Below are 15,065 nucleotides of genomic sequence, written 5' to 3'. Positions count from 1 at the left end.
GTTGCAAAGGATCTTCTAGAAGGTGTCTAGCCAAGATCACCATCCAGTTAGGGACATGGAGACATAGTGGTATACAGCACAGAAAAAGACCCTTTGGCCCATCGTGGCTGTGTCAGTCAAAGACAAACCACCTAACTATTCTAATTCTATTTTCCAGCACTTGGTCCATAGCCTTCTATGCCTTGGCATCACAAGTGCACATCTAAGTATTTTTTGAATGTTATGAGGGTCTCTGCCTCCATCAGCCTCTCAGGCAGTGAATTCCAGACTCTCAGTGCCCTCTGGGCGAAGAACTTTTTCCTCACATCCCCTCTAAACCTGCTACCTCGAAACTGAAATCTGTGCTCCCTGGTCATTGATCCCTCCACCAGGGGGGAAAGTTTCTCCATATCTACACTACTCAACAGTCAGTGGATTGAGGAGGTGGGAGTTCATTTGTGCAGATGGTCAGCAGTTCTCACTGTGTCTGCACTGAGTGCACTTCTGGGTGGAATGGGACAGACTGTGAGATAGAGAGAGAGACTGAGGGGGATGAAATGCAGGCAGCAAATAGCTGGAAAGAAATGGGAGCCACTTCTTCACCACCATTATTGTTAACCTCTGCCTGCCTATTGTGGCTTTAGCAGACAGATTGCATGTTATCATGATGCCCCCCCACCCCCCTTGCTTTGCGCTCACCTCCTGTGGGGGTATTGAGCTTCCGACACTACAGAATGCTACATGCATAGCTGGTAAAATTCCGTTGCCCTCAAAAAATTTCTGCTAACTGCTTCACTAAAAATTCAACTGACTTCCAGCTATCGCTGGGTGAGTGATCATTAGTGCACTCAAACTGCCTCTGAGGAATGTGGGAGGAGGTAGGAACAAATCTGCATTCCAACATCACTTCTTATCATATTCCTCACTGCCACACACCAATTGGTGACAGCTCTGTGGTCACCATTACTGAGGCAAGCTTCCAATTTCAGATTCTGTTCACTGAATTTAAATTTTACCAGTTGATGTGGAGAGATTTAAATCCATGCCCCCACAGTATTGAACTTTATCTGTGGATTTCTAATCTTGTGACATTTCCGCTGCTACACCAATGCCCCCCATCTAAGGCTTCATTTGATGTGTGGAGAATCATTCTTTCTAACAGAGCGCAAAAAATTGCTACAACTCCATCTCCTCGGACCTATCTGTATCCCATCCTATGTCTGGTGCAGACACAATGGATCAAGTGGCTTCCTTCTGCCCCATAATGATTCTGTGATTCCCAAAGTTCTCTTTCCGCTGCCATCTCAGACCCTAGTAACTGTCTCCTAAGTCCCTCTGCAATTCTTAACCATTATCCAAAGTCCCCTTTCCATTGTTGGGGACCCCCTCCCTGATATTTTTGTTGTATTCTCAGATCCATTTTTTCCAAACCTCCAGATGTTTTGCTTTGAGGTCTGAATTTACAGGTGGCATCTGAGCATCTGAGAACATTTTCTGAGCATTGCCACACTCCCAGACAGCCAAGATCCCAACACACCAGGCACGGTGTTCTCACATGCCCTGCAAGCCATTACTGAACAAAAGGAGTAGACAATTCAGCCGATAAACCTCCTCCACCATTCAATATAATCATGGTTGATCACAGAATCCCTACATTGCAGAAGCTGGCCATTCAGCCCATCGAGTCTGCACTGATTCTCCAATAGAGTATCCCTCTTCCCTTTTCCTATATTTCCTTGCTAATCCTCCTAATGTTCATGTCTTTGGACACTAAGGAACAATTCAGCATGGCCAATCTACCTAATCTGCGCAACTTTGGAGTGTGGGAGGAAACAGGAGCATCCAGATGAAACACACGCGGACACAGGGAGAATGTATAAACTCAACACAGAGTCACCCAAGACTGGAATTGAACCCAAGCCCCTGACACTGTGGAGCAGCAGTGCTAATCACTGTGCCATCATTCCACTCCTGTGTCATGGGGCTTCAATTCCATTTTTCCACCCATTTCCCATATCCTTTGATTCCCTAAGAGACCAAAAGTCTGTCTGCTCCAGCTTTAAATGGATTCAATGGTGGAACATCCAATATTCTCTGGAATAGAGAATTCCAAAAATTTAGAATCCTTTGAGTTAAGTAATTTCTCCACAAATCAGTCTAAATGATCAGTCACTTATCCTGAGACTATGCCCCATGCTTTAGATTCAGCAACTAGGGGAAACCATGTCTCAACATCTAACCTATCAAACTGCAAAAGAATCTTGTATGTTTCAGTGAGATCACCTGTCATTCAACTGAGCTCCAGAGAATATAAATCCAAATTGCTTAACACATTATTATAGGACAACCCCCTCATCCCAGGGGCCAATTTAGTGAAGCTTTGCTGTACTGCCTCCAATGCAATGTTTCCATACCCCAAAATTATCCTCCCTCCATTTCTTTACCCCATGTCCCTCCTTTCAAAAGGCATAAATCAGTCATCTGATTGTTCAGATTACTATCAGATATTACTATCATTATTATTACTATCAGGGTTTCATGGTGGCACAGTGGTTAGCACTGCTGTCTAACAGTGCCAGGGACCCAACTTCAATTCCCGGCATGGGTCACTGTCTGTGTAGAGTTTGCACATTCTCCCCATGTCTGTGTGGGTTACTTCCAGGTCCTCTGGTTTCTTCCCACAAAAATGTGCAGGTTAGGTTGCTAGGCTGTGCTAAATTGCCCCTTAATTATAAAAATGTATGGGTTAGGTGGATTAGGCATGGTAAAAGTGCAGGGTTACAGGAATAGGGCAAGGGAATGGGCCTGTTAAGATACTCTTTCGGAAGGTTGGTGCACACACAATAGGTTGAATGGCCTCCTTCTGCACTGTAGGGATTCTATATTTCTCTAAAATCGCTTGAAAAAAGGTATAATACACAAACATTTCCTGTTTATTAAAGTTCTGCTTCTGTTACAAAGATAACCTATCACATATCTATTGTAGAAATACTTACTGTATAGACTAACCAGTCACTGCTTGTGCTGCTTCGCCTTCGTATCTCATACGTCACACACTGTTCTTTCCCTTGGACTGATAAACTCCATTTTATGTCAAACACGTTTCCTGTTTTTGAAATATTTATTCCCCAAGGAGGAGCCAGTTTTACTGCAAAAAGTGGAACATACAAGATGAGGCTCAAAGTTACCCACCCACTGAACACAAATATTACCAGAATTTCATGATACTGCTGAAACACAAGACTCCCATTATTGGACTATTGTTTAAGCAAAGTCAAATGTTGTGCTTTATTCCACTGGATACTTACTGGAGGTTTGGAAATGGCATTGCTCAATTTCACCCTTAAATTCACACCAATTGGTCATCTTGAACTGGGCACCAGTCAGGATGCATGTCAGCATAGATAATGCCACCGCACTTGTGCCAGCTGACATCTGCTCATTGTGAACTGCTTGCAGTGACTGGAAACACCCCAACTCATTGGTTTCATCTCAGAAGTGACCCCGTCCGCTGGATTCGATTTTGTTATTGATGTTCAGGATGTAAGTGTCATTGCCAAATCTAGCACTTTTTCCCATCTATGGTTGCCCTCAGAAGGTGGTGGTGATCCTTCTTTCTGGCAGTTTTGTTAGAATTGAGTTTCTTGCTAGGTTATTTCAGAGACCAGCTGGAGTCAACCACGTTGGTATGAGATTGGAGTCACATAGGCCAAACCTGTTTAAAGATGGCAGATTTCCTTCTACAAAGAGCATGAGTGAATTAATCATGACAATCTGACAGGTTCATGATAATTTTTACTTACAATGAACTGTTTCTTTCATCAAATTCACATTCTGGATTACTAGTCCAGTAACATAATGATTGCATGACCACACATGGCTGTTGCACTGTTGTACAATGACAATGAGAGGGACAGTGGGTAAAAACACAAACTGTTTGGAAGATGTAAGGGCGCCACGGCATTGTTTGAAAAGCAGGGTTTCCTGACCAATATTCATCACTCAATCAAAATCTCCAAAATATATTGGCTGGGATTCTCCAACCTCGACCATGACTATGATTCTCCAGTCCCGCTGCTGCGAATGGGGATTTGGCTGAGCACCAGATTCTCCATTCTTGCTGGCAGTAGGGTGATACCCACGTTGTTTAGTTGCCAAGAGCACTACTATCTAGAATATCAATTCTCAAGTACTTACAGGTACAGTGGAAATGTTAGTAGACTAGTAACCCAAAGGCCCAGGCCCCATTTTGGGTGCAAATCCCACCATGGCAAATGGTGGAATTTAAACTCAATTTAAAAATCTGGAGTATAAAGCTAGCCTAGTCTCATGATCAGCTTAGAGATGATGACCATGAAAACTATCATCAATTGTTTTAAAAACCTACCTGGTTCACTGCTGTGCCCTTTAGGGAAGGAAATCTGCCGTCCTTACCTGATTTAACCTACATGTGACTCCAGACCCATAACAATGTCATTTACTCTTAATGTCAGAAAAAAACACTCGGGGAATGAGGGATGGGTAACAAATGCTGGCCCAGCCAGCGATACCCACATCCCATTAAAAAATTAAATAAAAAATAGCAATGGCTGGCATTTCTGAGAATTAGCATTGCCCAGTCTATCAGGGTTATCTGGTTTCTGTACAACTCTTCTACGTTTGCCCACATATCAACGGCTATTTTCCAGTGCGATTATAACTGGGGAGGTTTAAGAGTAAACTCCACCCAGCCCACAATTTTGAAGTTGAAATATTGGTACAATAATAATTACCAACAGAGAGCAGGCTCAAAGGCCAAAAGGTCAACTCACTTTGCTAGGTATTACATTCCTATTTCGCCACAGTTTTCCTGTAAATGCTATTCATACAGTAAACACTCTACATGGTGTGATGCAATTGACATGTTATAATCATGTTGGACAGCAATCAACTGATTTCACAATACTAAAGGCAGGTTCTATCAACTGCATTGGTTCAGCACCATCTGATATTTAAGGTTGTTTTGTGTTATGGAAAGGGGTTCATGGCTGACATAACTCAATTTACACAGAATATTTAAAAGTTATACACAAACACCTCTCTCACATCAGTCTAAGTTGGGTTTGATGCCAAAGTCCTGGAGATGAATAAACTATTTAATCTCCCAGACAAACGCAACTTACTGTCCAAAGACACAAACATTTTATATTGCATACTGGCAGTAACACTGGAGACCAGTTACTTGAAGCTGCTAACAGAGATAGTTCATTGTAGGTTTCTCACCATTGAACTGAGGCTGATAGTCTCAGAGCAGTGCTGAGGAAGTTCTGCACTTTGAGAGGATCAGTATGGAGGGAGTGCTGCATTCTCAGAGGATTAGTATCATGGGAGTGCTGCGCTCTCAGAAAGTCAGCACCGAGGAAGTGCTGCACCCTCATTTGGTCAGTACTGAGTGAGTGCTGCACTCTCAGATGGTCAGTACTGAGTGAGTGCTGCACCCTCATTTGGTCAGTACTGAGTGAGTGCTGCACCCTCATTTGGTCAGTACTGAGTGAGTGCTGCACTCTCAGATGGTCAGTACTGAGGGAGTGCTGCACTCTCAGATGGTCAATACTGAGCGAGTGCTGCACTCTCAGATGGTCAATACTGAGCGAGTGCTGCACTCTCAGATGGTCAGTACTGAGGGAGTGCTGTACTCTCAGATGGTCAGTACTGAGGGAGTGCTGCACTCTCAGATGGTCAGTACTGAGCGAGTGCTGCACTCTCAGATGGTCAATACTGAGCGAGTGCTGCACTCTCAGATGGTCAGTACTGAGGGAGTGCTGTACTCTCAGATGGTCAGTACTGAGGGAGTGCTGCACTCTCAGATGGTCAGTACTGAGCGAGTGCTGCACTCTCAGATGGTCAATACTGAGCGAGTGCTGCACTCTCAGATGGTCAGTACTGAGGGAGTGCTGTACTCTCAGATGGTCAGTACTGAGGGGGTGCTGCACTGTCAGGGGGTCAGGACTGAGGGGGTGCTGCACTGTCAGAAGGACAGAATTAAGGGAGCTCTGCAGTGTTGGAGGAGCTGTATTGAGGGAGCGCTGCATTGCTACAGGGGTAGTTTTTAGGGAGTTCTGTGGTGTTAAAAGGACAGTACTGAATGAGTTGTGCACTGTTAGAGCAGTAGTGTTGAGAGAGTTCTGCACTGTTAGAGGGGCAGAAGAGAGGGAAGGCATCACCATTACAGGGTCAGTACTGACGGGGTGTTGCACTGTCAGAAGGATAGTACTAAGGGAGTTCTGCACTGTTAGAGGTGCAGCATTCAGGGAGCGCTGAACTGTTAGAGAGGCAGTTTGAGGGAGTTCTGCACTGTCAGAAGGTCAGTACTGAGAGCGATCTGCACTGTTAGAACGGCTATATTGAGGGAGTTCTGCACAGTTTGAGGGGCAGTGTTGAGGGAAGGCTGCATCGATAGAGGGTCAGTACTGAAGGAGTGCTTTACTGTTAGAGGGGTAGTAATGAGGGGGAGCTACAGCACCAGAAGGTCAGTACTGAGGGAGTGCTGTATGGTTAGAGAGGCAGTATTGATGGAGGGCTCACTGTTAGAAGGGCAGCATTGAGTTCTGCACTGTTACAGGGGCAGTATTGAGGGAGTTGTGCACTGTTAGAGGGGCAGTATTGAGGGAGTTGTGCACTGTTAGAGGGGCGCTATTGAGGGAAGGCTACACTATTAGAGAGGCAGTATTGAGGGAAGGCTGCACTTTTAGAGAGATAGCATTGAGGGAGTGCTGCACTATCAGAGGGGCAGTATTGAGGAGTTCTGCGTTGTTAGAAGTGCAGTATTGAGGAGTTCTGCATTGTTAGAAGTGCAGTATTGAGGGAGTGCTGCAATGTTAGAGATGCAGTATTGAGGGAGTGCTACACTGTTAGAAGGTCAGCTAGAAGGACAGTACTGAGGGAGCATTGCGTTGTTAGAGATGCAGTATTGTGGGATTTCTGCACTGTTCGAGGTGCAGTATTAATGGAGTTCTGCAGTGTTGAAGGGGCAGTATTGAGGAAATTCTGCAGTGTTAGAGAGCCAGTACTGAGGGAGCGTTAGATGGGCAGTTTTGAGGGCACTCTGCACTGTCAAAAGGTCAGCACTGGGGGACTTGCACTGCTAGAGGTGCAGTATTAACACAGTTAGAGGGATGACACCGAGGGAGCGCTGCATTGTTAGAGAAGCAGTTTTGAGGGTATTCTGCACTGTCAGAAGGTCAGAATTGAGGCAGTGCTGCAGTGCCAGGGAAAAAGTATTGAGGAAGCACTGCACTGTTGGAGTGGCAGAAGAGAGGGAAGGCTGCACTGTTAGAGGGTCAGTACTGAGTGAGTGCTGCACTGTTAGAGATGCAATATTGAAGGAGTGTTGCACTATTAGAGGGGTAGTATTGAGAGAGTGCTGCACTGTTAGAGATGCAGTATTGAGGAGTGTTGCACTGTTAGAGGGGCAGTATAGAGGGACTGTTGCACTTTAGAGGGGCAGTATTGAGGGAGGGCTGCACTGTTAGATGGACAGTATTGAGGGAGGGCTGCACTACTACGTGGGCAATATTGATGGAGTTCTGCAGTGTCGGACGGACAGTACTGAATGAATTCTGCACTGTTAAAGCGGCAGTATTAAGGGAGTTCTGCACTGTTAGGCAGGAGGTATTGAGGGAAGGCTGCACCCTTCGAGGGTCAGCACTGAGGGAGTACTTCACTATTGGAAGGCTAGTGTTGAGAGAGTGCTGCACTGTCAGAGGGTCAGTAGTGAAGTATCATTCCACTGTTCGAGCCACAGAATTAAGGGAGTCCTGCACTGTTCGAGGGGCAGTTTTGGGGGAGTTCTGCAGTGTTAGAGAGATAGTACTGAGTGAGTTCTGCACTGTCAGTAAGTCAGTACTGACGGAGTGCTTCACTGTTAGAGGGGCAGTATTGAGGGAGTGCTGCATTGTCAGAGGTACTGTAAAGGGGGGTTTAGAGGTGCAGTATTAACGAAATTCTGCAGTGTTAGCGGGGCAGTATTGAGGAAGTGCTACAATGTTAGAGGTGCAGTATTGAAGGAGTGCTGCAATTTCAGAGGGACTGTACCGAGGGAGTTCTGCAATATTAGAGGTGCAGTATTGAGGCAGTGCTGCACTGTCAAAGGGGCAATATTCAGGGAGTGTTGCACTGTCAGAGGGACAATATTCAGGGATGCTGCACTGTTAATGGGTGGTATTGAGGGAGTGCTGCACCCTGAGAGCTTTAGTATTGAGGGAGTGCTGCACTGTTAGAGGGACAGCATTGAGGGAAGACTGCACCATTTGAGGATCAGCACTGAGGGTGTGCTTCACTGTTAGAGGGGTAATATAGGGGGAGGTCTGCACTGTTAGATGGGCAGTACTGAGGAAAGGCTGCATCCTTGGAGAGTCAGTACTGAAGGAGTGCTGCACTGTCAGAGGGTCAGCACTGAGGGAGTGCTGCACTGTCAGAGGGAGGGTACTGAGGGAGTGCTGCACTGTCGGAGGGTCAGTACTGAGGGAGTGCTGCACTGTTAGAAGTCTGTACTGAGGGAGTGCTGCACTGCCAGAGGGAGAGTACTGAGGGAGTGCTGCACTGTTAAGAGTGACAGTATTGAGGGAGTTCTGCACTGTCAGAGGGTCAGTATTGAGGGAGTGCTGCATTGTTAGATGGGCAGTAGTCAGGAGTTCTGCACTGTTATAGGGGCTGTACTGAGGGAATGTTGCACTGTCAGAGGTGTTGTATTGGGGGATTTCTGCACTGTTAGAGGTGCAGTATTAATGGACTTCTGCAGTGTTAGAGTGGTAGTATTGAGGGAATTCTGCACTGTTAGAAGTGCAGTATTGAAGGAGTGCTGCAATCTCAGAGGAATTGTACTGACGGTGTTCTGCAGTGTTACAGGTGCAGTATTAAGGGAGTGCTGCACTGTCAGAGAGTCAATACTGAGGGAATTCTGCACCGTCACAGGGTCAGTACTGATGGAGTGCTGCACTGTTTCAGAAACAGTATTGAGACAGGGCTGTGCTGTCAGAGGGAGAGTACTGAGGGCGTGCTGCACCATTAGAGAGACAATACTGAGGGAGCGCTGCACTAGTGACAGTATTGAGGGAGTTCTGCGCGGTTAGAGGGGCAGTTTTGGCAGATTTCTACACTGTTAGAGGTGCAGTTTTGAGGCAGCACTGACTGTCAGAGGGACAGTATTAAAGGGTTGCTGCACTGTCAGAGAAGTAGTATTGAGGGAGTCCTGCACGATCAGAGGTACAGTATTGAGGAAGCACTACACTGTGAGAGGGACAGTTTTAAGGGAATGCTGCACTGTCAGAGGGCCAGTATTGAGGGAATGTTGCACCACTAGAGGCTCAGTACTGAGCGAGTGCTGCACCATTAGAGAGTCAGTACTGAGTGAGTGCTGCACCATTAAAGAGTCAGTCCTGAGTGAGTGCTGCACTGTTAGAGGTGCAGTATTGACAAAGTGCTGCACTGTTAGAAGGGCAGTATTGAGGGAGGGCTGCACTATTAGATGGGTAGTATTGTGGGAGTTCTGCAGTGTAGGAGGGGCAGTACTGAATGAATTCTGCGCTGTTAAAGAGACAGTATTAAGGACTTCTGCACTGTTAGAGGGACGGTGTTGTGGGAAGGCTGCACCTTTAAAGTGTCGCTACTGAGGGAATTCTGCACTGTTAGAGGTGCAATATTCTTGGAGTGCTGCACTCTCAGAAGGACAGTATTGAAGGAGTGCTGCACTGTCAGAAGGACAATATTGATGGAGCACTGCACCTTTAGAGGGTTAGTACTGAGGGAGTGCTTCACTGTTAGAAGGGCAGTATTGAGGGAACGCTGCGCTATCAGAGGGTAAGTATTGAGGGAGTGCTGCACTTTTAGACAGGCAGTATTGAGGGGATTTTGCACTGTTTGAGATGCAGTATTGAGGAATTGCAACACTGTCAGAGATGCTGTTGAATATTTGGGCTATGGGTTGAAAATTATTCCCTAGATTCCTCAATTATGACCTTGCTGGTATGACCAGCAGTGACTGAGAAAATTGTTGACATTCTGTTTACTTCGATTTGATAATACAACTTGTGTAACTTACCGTAGCTTGCTCCTTCTAGATTGTAGGAGAATGGCTTTATCTTGGCACTTGCACTTATTCCTGTGACACAAATATTCAAATCCCTTTGGTAATCAAACTGATCATGTTGAAGGTGGCAGCCAGCATCCAACCTGCCATTTTTTGCTATATAACTGGTACAGTTCTGAATGAAATCATTTGCATCTTGCCTGTGTGATCACAAATCAGATTTAGTCTATAAGAACACCAAGTGAATTCACTCTCACCATTTAAAGACTTAATACTACATTACCAGTATCTGAAGTTATAGACTGTGTCAGATGGTGTTTCATTTCCAACGTCCCAAGTGCAATTTATATATTCTAAGTTGTAATGGATACATTTGAAGTTTCTGACAGCAGTACCTGCATCACCTGCAAAAGGGAAATATCAGAAAGAATATCAAGGAGACTAACATCACAGAGTGGAATCGTAACAGAATAGGAAATTAGCCCAAAATGACTGCCTTGGGGTTGGGCTGTAGGGCTGTAATTCCGACTCTGTCCGGAATCTTATCACCATTTATGCTGGCGAGATTTTCCCATCCCACTGCGGCGAATGGAGATTTGGCTGGCCGCCAAATTCTCCGATCTTGCTCAGAGGGATCAGGGCTTGAAGGGCAAGTAAGATTGCACCCTAAGTCTTTCTTGTGCTTTCTTTCTAAGATACATATCAAATATATATAGACAGACATCTGTTGTGCATCTTGCAAACTCTCAGTGCCAAACTTTGCTGCAGACCTGACACAAGTTTTGAAAAAACAATGTTAGTCATTGACCAATTTCTAATTGGTGTCAAAAATTTGCTGGCAAATACATTTATTTTGCTTTCTTACTGGGGGCCAAATTATCAGTTAAACGGCCAAACTATATTCCAAATCCCAGACTCATCATGAGAGGATGGCTGGGGAGGCAAAGATCCTCCATCCAATGTAGAGGGGACTATTTTGTTGAATTAAAATCGCAACAAGGGGTATATCACATTAGATTTAGAAATGAGTAATGAAGCTGATTTGGCTAAGAGCCCAACGGTTAGTGATCCAATAGTGATCATAATCTGTTTGCGTTCAAGAGCACTTGAAAGGGAGAAATGTGAAACCACTACTACGATTCTGGATTTAGTTCTTATTTTGGTTACCTTCTTCAGCTCCACTTCCCCTTGTGATTCCTCTTTCTAACTTAGAAATGCACACCATTTGACTCAAAATTGTTCCATTGAAATCGCTAAATCACATTTTTTAATCACTAAGCTCCCACTTTCAGTTACTGAATGTGAATGATTTAAATAACTGAATTATTGGAACTAGATGGCACTGTTTCCTCTTGTTTTCAATACACAGAGCAATGAGAATGAAAGAGTTTCTTTTCACCCAATCTTTATATAATCTTATATATAATGGGACCACAATTCTAAAGATCCTGGCCGGAATTCTCTGCCCACTCACATCCCGCTGCTACCGCCACTGAGAATGGAGAATTTAGCATTCAGCCAAATCTCCGTTCTTTGTGGAGGGACTGGGGAATCCCAGCTGCTGCCAAGGTCAGAGAATCCAATCCTTTGCTTTTCACGGACCATTGCATTTTGAGATATCAATGTATATCACGTGATCGAGAAAACCCCCTTGTAAATACTGTAACTGATAGGATTTCAGATATCTGGTGGGGGGGAGGGGATGGGAATTCTCCCATTCCACCGCGCTAATTTTTTAGTGCAGTGGGCCAAGAGATTCAAGCAGGGCCCAATGCGTAGGGTCCGTGTTGGGTGTCTCCCAGCCCACTAGCCTCTCTCCCCTGGTGAAATTGGGGCTGCATGGGTGGGTGGGGACGGTGTCGAGGCTGGGCCCGGACATGCAATCAGGCCATTTAGGGGGTGGAAGGCCGCAGGACTGGCCAGTGATTGAGCTGGCCAGCAATTGGGAGATTAGCAGTGCGGAGCCACTGCGCATGCGCTGATCTCGGTGCTGACAGATCAGCAGATGCGCAGTGGCCTACTCAGTGCTGTGCTGCTGGCCTTGGCCCCACCCCCTGAATTTCAGCACGATTCATGCTGTGACACTCTGCAGTGCACTGATGTGAGACACTCTTTTTGAGACTGCCACTGAGAAAACCAGCGGGATTTACTTCAGTTTTCACATGAATTCAGCCCTGCAAATTTTTTTGGGTGAATCCCAGCTCTGATTGTTTCGCTGGGAATTTCCCTCTATGTTCTCGCAAACAACCGGTGATATTTCAGCTGAAATTGTGTATTGAGATTCTGTCGAACATTTTCAAAGATGTGGCCGTCAAAATGTTTGGCCTTTATGAATTAAGTCCAGTATTCCACTGCTAGCTATTGCTGTGCCTTTGGTGTCTGTATATATTTTAAAATGTACATAAATCTATCACCAGGATTCATAGCTTTCTGGGGTGGATGGCAGAAGATTGTGGACAGATTACAAAACTCTGGTGTGGAATATCACTGTGAAAGTGTGACTATTAACCTTGTGGAGCACTATCTCATTCATATTTTTAAAGGAATACTTAGGAGAGGCAATGCAAATTAAATGCTACAATTTTAATGGGCTGTAGGAACAGACGTGGGTTCTGATGTACAAAACTTTAAAACCTTTTAGAACAAGCTGAGACAGCTGTTTAAAAAACATGCATGGTCTGGGGCTTTATAACTGGAGGCTCAGAGAACAAAAACAAAGAAGTCATGCTGAATCTCTGTGATTCACTAAGTTAAGCCTCAACTGGAGTATTGTATTCAATCCACACTTTAGAAAGAATCTCAAGGCTTGGGAGAAACAATGCAGAGGTGATTTTACTGGAAGGGGATATTAAGAGGAATATTAAGCCTCTATGGAGAGGTTAGAGAAGTTTAGACTGTTCTCCGTAGAGCAAAGAGGCTATATATTTGGAAGAATATTCAAAATCACAAAGGTCTTTGACAGTAATTAAGGAGGGTTGATAACAATACACATATAGAGTTGTTGGTTAAAATAAAACTAAAGGGAGAAATAAGTATAATATTTTAAGCAGTGCAATATTCTGATCTGTAATCTATTGCTTGAAAGGGTGGTGGAAGCAGATTCAACTTTTTGAATGGGAATTGAATAAATAATTGAAAGGGGTAAAAAAAAATTGGAAAGAATAGGGGAATGGGACATATTGGATAGCTCTTTCAAATGGCCAGCGTTATGGTCCAAATAGCCTCCTTCTGTGCTGTAAGATTACAGAGAAGCTCAAGTTTCAGTTTATAATAGAATGAATCTGCTTCTGCAAACAGCCTCTTTGGCACCAATTCATGGGGTTTGGGAGAATTCCAGTTTTGCATCAGAGTTTTCACAGATGAATCTCACAGTAATAAATGGCCTAGGGACAAAACCCATGAAGTTTTCATGGTCATCAAGCGGAAGTCAATGAAGACAGGGGAGGCCCCATTGGTTTGGAAGCAAGCCTAGTGGCAATATCATCGATTGTTGTAAAAATCCATCTGGTTCACCATGCCCTTTTTGGATGGAAATACCTAATCCGGCCTACATGTGACTCCAGACCCCCAGTGGTGTAGTTGACACTTAACCATCCCCTGAAATGGCCTCACAGGCTACTAAATTCAAGGACAAGTTGGAATGGGCAACAAATGCTGGCCCTGCCAGCGATGCCCATATCCCATGAGAAAATTTTTAAAAAACTGATAATGCAGACAGTACATCAGTTCATCTAAAAGGCAGTGCTCCCAACAGTGCAGCATTCTCTTAGTAGTTCACTAAGAATGTCAGCCTGGATTATTATGCATTCAAATTGCCAGGCCTCCTGATTCAGAGGCAGAAATACTATCCATGTGTTCACAGGTGAGACCATGTTGTACAATATAGTGAACTTAAGAATTCCAGATAGCCTTCCAAAAGGTTTCACTTGAAAATCCATTGCACAACTTAAGACAGTGGATAGCTGTGGTATAACATTGGGAATGGATAAGCGAGAGGTCAAAGGCGCTAGTTCACAGTGCGCGGATAAGGAAGTATCCTGAGTGTAAGAGCCCAACAACATAGGCTTTAATGCTTCTGACTGACATAATCAAGATGGATTTAATAACAACTTGCATTTTTATAGTCTTTACATAGTAAGGAGCTTCACAGGAGCATAATGAGATTAAATTCAGCACTGAATCCCACAAGGAGATATAAGCACAGATGACCAAAAAGCACCAAAAGTCAAAGAGTCAGAAGTTTTAAAGAATATCTCAAAGAAAGGGTGACAGGTTCAGAGGGGGAATTCCAGATCTTAGGGCTTCAGACAGTCGAAGCCAGTGGTGGAGTGACTAAAATTGGGGATCCTCATGAAGCCAGAATTAAAGGACTGCAAATAACTCTCAGGTTTTTAGGGCTGGGGGAGATCACAGAGATAGGGAGGAGTGAGGCCACGGAGGAATTTGAAAACAAGTAGAATGTTTTCAAAACCAAGATGCTGTTTGAAGGAGAGCAATTTACAGTACTGGTTAATGCAGGGAGCACGAGGGGATGTTTCAATGAGAATAGGACCGAGGAATCAGGAGGTTGGTCTCAAAGACAAGCTAAGCTCGGAGAGGGCATGAGGGAGATAGGAGAGAAACTAGAGAAAGAGGAAGTCACGGCCTGAGTAGGTGGGATATTTAGAGGAAGTTTGCCTCATAGCTAGAGGAAGAAGGGGATGCAGGGGAGGCGACTGATTGCCTTATCTTGACCTTAGTAATAAAGAAGTCCATGAGTTCCTCATACTTACTGCTACAGGTAAGGGGGAAGTCGATGGGGGGAAGAGGGGGAAAGAAGTCAGCCTGCAACAAAAGAAAGCATCTGGGCTTATCTTTACATTCTAGAATGATGCCGGAACAGTGAGCAAATTTCAGCAGATGACAGCAGGACCTGACAGTGATTTATGTGGTTCGGCCAGATGTAGTAGTGGATTGCTAAATTAGTATTCTACTATATCCTTTCAAGTTTGCATTCCATGGATTCAATGGAGTGGAGATG

At 44.7% G+C, this 15,065-nt stretch overlaps 1 protein-coding gene across 2 annotated transcripts in view; it reads right to left on the bottom strand.

Annotated features, from left to right (window-relative positions):
* Nucleotides 1–15,065, bottom strand: part of LOC145342111 (interleukin-13 receptor subunit alpha-1-like) — a 38,849-nt gene that overhangs the window by 9,922 nt on the left and 13,862 nt on the right. For both annotated transcript variants that reach the window (XM_080187333.1, XM_080187334.1), the window contains exons 4-6: nucleotides 10,329–10,449; nucleotides 10,058–10,245; nucleotides 2,976–3,127 (exon numbers count right to left, since the gene is read on the bottom strand). In XM_080187333.1, coding sequence (XP_080043459.1) covers nucleotides 2,976–3,127; nucleotides 10,058–10,245; nucleotides 10,329–10,449 — 461 coding nt within the window. The remainder of the gene's footprint in view (nucleotides 1–2,975; nucleotides 3,128–10,057; nucleotides 10,246–10,328; nucleotides 10,450–15,065) is intronic.

Source organism: Carcharhinus amblyrhynchos, chromosome 4, assembly GCF_965287045.1.
Source record: "Carcharhinus amblyrhynchos chromosome 4, sCarAmb.v2.hapA, whole genome shotgun sequence".
Taxonomy (NCBI): domain Eukaryota; kingdom Metazoa; phylum Chordata; class Chondrichthyes; order Carcharhiniformes; family Carcharhinidae; genus Carcharhinus; species Carcharhinus amblyrhynchos.
Note: the sequence above shows the minus strand (reverse complement) of the source record. Positions and strands in the feature narration are given on the sequence as shown.